Source organism: Hypomesus transpacificus, unplaced genomic scaffold, assembly GCF_021917145.1.
Source record: "Hypomesus transpacificus isolate Combined female unplaced genomic scaffold, fHypTra1 scaffold_31, whole genome shotgun sequence".
Taxonomy (NCBI): Eukaryota; Metazoa; Chordata; class Actinopteri; order Osmeriformes; family Osmeridae; genus Hypomesus; species Hypomesus transpacificus.
The window spans coordinates 105,065-114,073 of record NW_025813837.1 but is presented as its reverse complement, the minus strand read 5'-3'; the positions used below and the strand labels follow the sequence as shown (position 1 = coordinate 114,073).

The 9,009-nt window shown below is 50.8% G+C and overlaps 1 protein-coding gene across 1 annotated transcript in view; it reads left to right on the top strand.

Annotated features, from left to right (window-relative positions):
- LOC124463827 (armadillo repeat protein deleted in velo-cardio-facial syndrome-like) overlaps positions 1–9,009 on the top strand; it is a 64,507-nt gene that overhangs the window by 36,706 nt on the left and 18,792 nt on the right. The window contains 5 exon segments of the mRNA XM_047015600.1: positions 247–378; positions 672–764; positions 766–844; positions 2,054–2,071; positions 2,510–2,581. Coding sequence (XP_046871556.1) covers positions 247–378; positions 672–764; positions 766–844; positions 2,054–2,071; positions 2,510–2,581 — 394 coding nt within the window.

Below are 9,009 nucleotides of genomic sequence, written 5' to 3'. Positions count from 1 at the left end.
TTCAATGCCCCTCAGCCTCTTTGCCTCCCGGCTTCCACAAGTCCTAGCTGAGCACTAGGTAATGGGATTATATGGCTGGAAGCCCTCTTAAACAAAGTCCCTCGTGAAGGTTTGGATTGTGGCTGCCCCCTACCCTTCCTCCACTCTGCCTCCACAGACACCATGTCTGCCTTCCGCCCTGCCACACACTCAGAACTGCCTCACAAACTGTCAATGCAACTGTCTATCTAACCGTGTGTGTGTGTGTGTCGCTCCCTCAGAAACGTGAGTTCAGACGGTGCGGAGGCGCGGCGCAGACTGAGGGAGTGCGAGGGCTTGGTGGACGCCCTTCTCCACGCCCTCCAATCAGCAGTCGGGAAGAAAGACATGGACAACAAGGTATCCGCACAACCTGTTACCGTGACAACGTTCGGCAGCTGCAGGAGTCTTTCTGTCTACATTGATAGTGTTTCTGTCTACATTTATAGTGTTTCTGTCTACATTTATAGTGTTTCTGTCTACATTGATAGTGTTTCTGTCTACATTTATAGTGTTTCTGTCTACATTTAAAGTGTTTCTGTCTACATTGATAGTGTTTCTGTCAACATTGATCGCTTTTCCTTTCTGTGATTGGTTGGGGCTAAGCTGTCTGTGTTTTTGTCGCCGTCCCTCTCTGCCTCCCTCCTCCCCAGTCGGTGGAGAACTGCGTGTGCATCATGAGGAACCTGTCCTACCACGTCCACAAAGAGGTGCCGGGGGCCGACAAGTTCCAGGACCCGTCCGCCCCCCCAGGCCCCAGGCTCGGCAGGGCCCCAGAGGAAGAAGAAGGACGATGCAGGCTGCTTCGGGGGGAAGAAGGCCAAAGGTGAGAGGTCTCACAGAGCGACGTCTAGTGGTTGAGGGTGGTACTGCTTCCAGGCACTCCTCCCCCAGTGTATATCAGTAGCTTGAGAGTTAGCTCCTTTCATCCTATTGTATTTACACAGACAGGACTGATATCTTCGCCTCTGATTTAATGGAGACAGAAAACAAATATTTGAACAGACGTGTCACAGTGTTAGCTCGCGAGAGCAAATCTCCTCTCATCCAAACTGGTGGTTTGTGTACAGCAGTGCTTCGTGTGGATCGGTCCTGTTGGTTTGTCCTCAGGTCGTGAAGTCATGGCGTGCTGCCATCTTATTGGTCCCCAGACAGGTCCAGTGGCCTTTATCGACACGCTCTCAAACTGTGCCTGAATTACAGCTGCACAGCTTTGTCACTGTATGTCCCTCCCTTAAATAAACAATGGCTGTCATTAATCTCTCAGTCAATAACCCCTGAACCCTCTGTTCCCATGAGAGTTTCCGTCTGTGTCGAGGTCAAGAAAACACCAGGCGGGTGTCGCTATGGCGATTTACACCGGCAGCAATTAGCCCAACAGCTGCTATTCTGCACCAGTGTTCATGAGGTGTGTTTAGGCGTTACAGACCCCTGAAGGTGTACTTTAAATCAGAGTTGATCCACATTTCACACGTTAAACAGCCCCCTCTGACAGAAAGCAAAGTCATGTGATCCTTCAGAGCTGTTTAGACACATGAGCTCCAGTAACTAGCTCCCAGAATCCCAATATTCTCACCACACGTGGCTATCAAGATCCCCATGTTATGCCCTCGGCCCATCCAGCGTCATGTAGTTTCAACTTGCAACTTCTTACCTGTGAATGGTTTGTATTGCTCTTCTGTTCCCTCTCTGGTTTATTCTTTGTTGTAGGAAGGTGGCGCCGTGCCATGGCCAACCCTGGCGCCTGCCCTCGTGTGGGGCACTGCTATGTTGCGATAAGCTGTCACATCATTGCAAGAGTGCCAGTGTCTTTCTTTCTTTCTTTCTCACTCTCTCTCTCCTTTTGACTCTCACCCTGCTCCCCTCCCCTCCTCCCCTGTGCCCCCTGCTCCTCAGATATGACTTGCAACTGTTCACATGTATAATTCTGTCAAGGCTAATCCACACGCTTTTTTCTTTTTCTTTTTTTTTTTACCATGCCTGTTCTCTTCTTCCTGCTTTGTTTTTGATATTGCTGCTGCTTCCTTGGCTATAGAGGAATGGTTTAATCAAGGTGAGTATCTTCCCTGCCTCTCTCTCTCTCTCTCTCTCTCTCTCTCTCCCTCCCTCCGTTCTACCTCTAGCTAGTCTCGTAGTTTTGCCATTCTCCAAAGCTTTCTACCGTTTCAAGGGCATTGGGTTGATACCGTTTGCATCCCTCTGTCATAGACTCTCTTCTCCCTCTCCCTCGATCTTGTCCCACATCTCTTCTGAAGGGATGGAGGACATACTTGCCCTTAGCTGGTCTCTCTGTAGTACCAGCCCTACATTATTCTAAGGGCTTCCCAGCCCCAGTAGAATTGCTGTGTGTGTGTGTGTGTGTGTGTGCGCACGCGCGCTCGTTGTGTGCTTGCATACATGTGTGTGCGCTTGCAGCCTCCACCGTGGTTTCTCTGACATTGTCAGTGAACTCGGTGACATTTACAAATGTGCTCTGCTTCTCACCATCCAGGCAGAAAAAACGGAGAGAACGACAAGAACTACGACACCCTGGACCTACCCAAGCGCACAGAGCCCACAAAAGGTACGCTCCCCACCCCCGCACCCCACCCGTCAAGAGACAGGCCTCGTTAGAACCCTGGCCCCGTCACGGTTGCTTCACGGCACGGTGGGAAAAGCCCAAATCCGACACGCGCTTCTCCAGCCTCGCCTCCGTTCACGTCACGAGGAGTACAGCGGGTGTTACGCTCCGCGGAAATGACTCTTATTTTGTCAAAGAAAGCCGCGAGCCAAGAAGGAGAGCATGGTTCGCTCCGCTAGCAGGAGGTGTCTAGGATGTGCAGTAACTTCCACACAGCAGAGAAGCATGCGGGAGGTTGGGATTAAGCCCTCTGATTGGTCTCGCACAAACCCCCCACCTGGACAGTTGACTCCTGTCCTCTTTGGTGGTGGATTTGTATCATGGATCGTCTGAACATGGGACGTTGTTCACTTGAGCTCTTTGCTGTCATGAATCCCTTACTCGCGAGCGATGGCAAACATTGGGAATTTGTCAACCTTGAATTTGTTGGTTTTAATAAATACCTCACCTAGAGCTAACAGTTCTGATCAGCATCCCTTGATGTGACTCGGGTACTGTCTATCTACATGTGAGGACATAGTGTATTCATTTGGCAGACACTTTGATCCAGAGCGTCATACAGAGGGGATTTAAACCTCCTGATCCACAGTGAAATGCTCTACCACTGAACTACACCCGTCCCCGGGTATCACAGCAAAGGAATGACCAATGAACCACTCTGTACGCCACAGATGCTGCGTCTTCTGCCGGATCATACCCAACTCCCAGTTCACTTTAGTTCTATGTGTCGATAATGGTTAAGAATCTCTGGTACACAGTGGGTTCTCTCCTGACACATGTCAGCTAGCCTCACCCAAAATTAAAATGCAGCCTTCTTTCCACACAGCTCGTCTGTGGACGTGCTGCTGGGAACGTGTGTGTGAGTGTGTGTGTGTGCCAAACGGGACCATGGGGGTAGGACCACAGAGGGGGGACTTGCAACATTTACACATCAGCACACTCATCAGGTCCTAATGGCAAGAAGTCAAAGTCAATAGCACTTCCTGTTTGGCTGTAATTAGCCACATTAGCACGGCAAAGTGATCTCTCATTAAAACAGATTACAATTAATTGCTGTGGTTTACGGAGGTAAGCCGATTTTTTTATCGCGTTGAAGTCAGCAAAGCAGATGAGCTTGAAGGAAGATAATTAGCATGTTTTTCTGCCCGTTGCACTGTTGCTTTATCTTCAGCGGTTGTGATGATGTGGATTGTGCGAAGGTTGTAACGAGTCATAATGATGTGTATAATCCCCCCCTCCCCCCCCCCCCCCCTAATTTTGGAGGGCATTGGATTATGGTGTGATATGAACGTTATGTATGCACAGCTGAGGGTCTGTGTGTGTGTGTGCGTGTGGATTGGTGTGTATGTGCGTTTGTGGTTGTGCGTGTGTGTTTGCGTGTGGCACGACGTGCTTGCTGGAGCACCTAGATTCCATGCTTACACATATATGCACTGTATTTAAAGTATTAAGTCCATATAAATATGAATTCAAGTGGATGGATAAGCTGCAATGCCCAAAGCTCCCATTCATCCACTTCACCCCTGAGTGCATCAAAACACCGTTTCATCTAGAACGGAAGACTCCTAGGGGAGTCTAGTCAGCACCACCCAAACAAGGCTCTCAGCTTGCTGATTCGTCTTAGGAAATACATACCCGTGTAAACAGTGTTGTTGTTTGGGCGGCGGCACTGGCTCACGTAAAGCCAGGTCCGCTCGTTTCGCTACGTGCCCCGGGCCTTCTGCGTGGGGGGGGGGGGGGGGCTGGGGGGGGAGATCAGGGGGATTACGTGCTCTGTTACATGTGTGTGTCTTGATCCGTCATCGTAGAACCGGGGTCGTGGCAAGGACGTGGCGTTCCGCCAGCCTCCCGTGAGCACTCCAGACCTCGTACTTAAGTCCACTTCCTGTTTGGGATTACCGTCGTCCACACAGGTCCTCCCCTGCACATGCACACGCACGCTGTACAAGAATAACTCATTAGGCCATAGACAGGTCACAACGTTCGTAGTGTCTCTGATGTCATGCAGGGAGGTGGAAGCTGTTGGGGTTAGTACAGGGCATTGTGGCTTGCCACAGTTCTCTCACAAAGACATCGCCTCAATGAATATTGAGTTGTTGATTATGTGGCTCTTTAATGTCTGCTTGAAAGCACTATGGAGAAGGCCTGATTGTGGATCATTAATGAACTCCACCGTTACCCTGCCTGCATTGTTCGTGTAGACTCTCCAGAACAGGAGCACTGAGGGCTGGGAAGAAAGTAATTAAGAAGTGTGAAAGAGGGACTTCATTAGGGAGTGTGTGTTTGTGTGTTTGTGTGTGTTTGTGTGCGTGTGTGTGTGTGTGTCAGCCACTAAGATGATGGAACACACTTCCCCAGTTAATTGAAACAAAGCATAAACCTTTGCTTTGAGGAAAGGTCAGAAAGTGATTTCGCGTGCGTGCGTGAGCGTGCGCGCGTGCAACAATTGTGTACTTTTTCAGCTCTTTCTTCGCTTCGTAGGTAGGTGTGCGTGCGGAGAGGAGGGCAGAGGAGGAGGGGGGGGGGGCTTGGGAGGAGAGATGCCGTCTCTCGTTAATCCTCTCTGCATCCCCTCGTCTTCCTTTAGCGAACACATTCTTTATCAAACGCCAACAAAGGGAAGGCAAACCGCACACTGCTCCTCAGTGCTTTCATGAAGGATCCGTCCTTGATAGTGACCATGGTGTACACGGTGTATGTGTATGACAGTATATGTATGGATATGAGTTACAATTCAGGGATTGATGGAAACTCTCTACCGGTCGACTGTACTGGACCTTGTTTCCCATGCGCCAGCGACTTGACGTTTGAGCGAAGACGTTGATGAATGGCTTTGTCAGCTCCACTTGCGTAACGTGTTCCACAGTTGATTGGCACGGATGGTTATCGTCGAGGCCAGAAAGGAGACATCTCAACCTCCGTTTAAGGTCATGTCTTGAGCAGTGCATCGTCCCTGTCAGTCCTCTTACATTTACATTTTACATGTATTCATTTAGCAGACGCTTTTATTCAAAGCGACTTCCAAGAGAGAGCTTTACAAAGTGCATAGGTCACTGATACTCTCTTGCTTTACTCTTGCTAGTTTCTCTGGTGTTCCCTTCCAGACTGTAGTTCTGGTATCTCCCTCCAAGCCAACACAAAACTCCATGACGCTTAAACCTTATAGCTTTTGTTTCAATTTAAATTCGAAGGAGGTCTAACATCAGTAACATCAACAAACAGCGAAGAATGTTTCTTGTGTGTACTGGCTCTTCCCCGATGATGGCATCTAACCAGAGTTATCGAGTAGTCGTGCTCTACACCCAGACAGGATTCCTCAGCGTTGCTGTACAGTGGGCCAGGCAGGAAGAGATGAATGGTGAAATCAAGTTTGGGGATCATTGGCCTCCAAGGTGTCACAGCTCATCTGGGCCACATTTATCAAACTCTCCTTGCGACTGAGCCTTTTGCTTCAGAAAGTCTCTGTGGGGTTTCTGTGTGTGTGTCAGAGAGAGAGAGAGGCAGAGAGGGAGGGGTAGAGAGAGAGAAAGAGTAAGAGAAAGAGTGAGGGAGAGGTAGAACAAAAGAGAGAGAGGGGTAGAGAGAGAGGTAGAGAGAGAGAAGTAGAGAGATAGAGAGGTAGAGAGAGAGAGAGAGGTGGAGAGGGAGGGGTAGAGAGAGAGAGAGAGAGAGAGAGAGAGAGAGGTGGAGAGGGAGGGGTACAGAGAGAGAGAGAGAGAGAGAGAGAGAGAGGAGAGAGAGAGAGAGAGAGAGGGAGGGAGAAAAAGAGTGAGGGAGCGGTAGGGAGAAAGAGGAGAACCAAACCTGGCGTCTCCAAAGTGCTCTGCCTACTTTCCTCGCACGGCAGCAAGCGGATTCCGTCGTCCTCGCCCTAACTCACCGCCTCCCTCTCAGGCCTCACGCTGGTAAGCGTGTGATGTCCTCACACGGAGTGGCGTTATTACTCAGATAGGAGAGAAAGTTCTGGACTGATCCCACCTCTGTGAAAATAGAACTCTGTGAATAATGTATGACACGATTGTCTGCAAGCAGGACTCTGCATCCCGGTCTAGACCTAACGCGTCCCAAGGCTTCTCTATTCGGAACTGTCGCTCGACTGAGGAATGTGACACGCTGATAGCGAACGCTACCTCCTGGCTGCAGAAGCTGGACTCTCACGAAATCCCTGGCCCTGCGCTCCCAGAGGGAATGAGTTGCTCACGACCATCACACACACACACACACACACACACGCACACACACACCCTTTTGTCCCTCCTTCTCCTCCTCCTTGCCGTCCTGTCAAATTTGACACGCCGGTGATGCTTCACCGTTCTGCCCGACGACACCGACCTGCAGAGTGCCCTTCCTCAACCCCTCCTCTCTGCTTGTCTCGCCCGGCAGACGCGACACGTATGTCCGACTCATGTCTCACACCCCATCGGCGCTACAAGCTGCTAGCTGGAGCTGGGGAGAGACTCGCGTTTCCCACAGTGATGGCCAGCAGTTGGCCAGCGGTTGGATACAGTCTAGTGAACAGGGCCGAGGGGGCAGAGGGAGCCATGTTCACCAGACTGCATCGACACGCCGGCCAGCACTGTAGGAAACAAGGCTCTTCCTAGCTTCGGATCCTTCTTGAACACTGGAACAACTTCCTGGCCCCTCTGCATCCTCGTGTGGAGACTCTTATCTCGTTGGATTTGAAGCGATGCTCTGCGACAGCCTCTTCTCAAGCCCCTGTCCTGCATGTTGGAGATGTTTCCCTCTTCCAACACACCAAAAGAATAGGTCGTTACCAGACTTCCGCTGAGCTTGATAACGACCCATTCGTTTGAATCAGGTGTGTTGGAAACAACTAGAACATGCAGGGCAGGGAATCTCTTACCCATCTCCCCCGAAAAAATGCCTGGGTAAACCATAGAGCTGCATGTGTGAGACTGGAATAAGTGTGTGTGTGTTTGTGCCTGTATGTCTATCTGTGTGTTAGTGAGCCTGTGTATGTATTGGTATGTATGTGTGCCTGTCTGTGTGTGTGTGTGTGTGTATGTGTGCCTGTCTCTGTGTGTGCCTGTCTCTGTGTGTGTGTGTGTGTGTGTATGTGGGCCTGTCTCTGTGTGTGTGTATGTGGGCCTGTCTCTCTGTGTGTGTGTGTGTGTATGTGGGCCTGTCTCTCTGTGTGTGTGTGTGTGTATGTGGGCCTGTCTCTCTGTGTGTGTGTGTGTGTGTGTGTGACTGGCGACTCCCCGGCCCAGACAGGGACCAGATTATGACTGCATTCTGCTGTGTGAGGCCAGCTGTTGGGGATGCCACCCATCGAGATGCCCGTGCGCCCCAAGCTCCGCGCCGCCTGCCTGCCAGCGGTCGCACGCCACTCACAATCCCACCATGCTCGCCGCTAAAACAATCCCCGCTTCTCAAAAAACGGAAAATGAGAAATCATACAAATCGTTGACATTCGAAACCCTGGGAAATGTCCCTCACCACCCGTTTCGACCAATCTGACGGGGCCATTAAGGACTCGGGAAAGGGAAGGGAGCGTAAAAATAAATACAAAATAAGCTGTTCATTAACGAGGGACCACCATGCGTGTTGCTGGTCACCGAGGTCTCTGAGATCAGGAGACCACGGAGGTCTGGAGCTTCCAGCCGGCAGCTGTGTCTCCTCCTCCTCCTCCTCCTTCTCCTCTTCCTCCTCCTCCTCCTCCTCCTCCTCCTCCTCTTCCTCCTCCTCCTCCTCCTTCTCCTCCCCTTCCTCTTCTCTGCGGGGAGCACCCTGTCCCCGCTGCTGTGGTTGTCGGGTAGGAAAGAGTTTGACGGCCAGCCAGCTCACTGTACCGCGGACTTCCTCTGTGGTTTTCAAACCCGTGCCAGCACTTCCTGTTTCTCTGTAGCAGCAGCCCTAATGTGAAGCAGGAGATGTTCCCACCTAGCGACTCCAGAGAGAGAAACACAGTAGCATACAGTATTAACACTCCATGGATGATTTAGCGAGTTGCTCTCCCCCCCATCCCCCCAGCCCCACCCCTCTCAGCATCCTCAAAGCGGAGTGGTTGAAGTGATAATTACAAAGGGAGAATTCGACCCAGGGAGGCAGGAACGCTGAGCAGATTGATCCTCCCGTTGGTGCCTTTTGTTTGGCCCTCGTCTCTGCCAGGAGAGGATGTTTCTCTTTCTGCAGGAGGCGTTTTAATCTCATTAAAATCAGATTAATGGCGCATTCTGTCTGGAACATCAACAACAGAGGTTTGGAGGAAAAAAAATATAAAGCCCCCATGGATTTCTCTGTTTTATGTTTTTAGTAAACAAAAGAATGGGGAAGATGTATTTGTGGTTGGGATCTCTGGGTGCTTGTGAACGGGACCTTCCGTACACGAGGAAGGGTCAGTGTCCTCG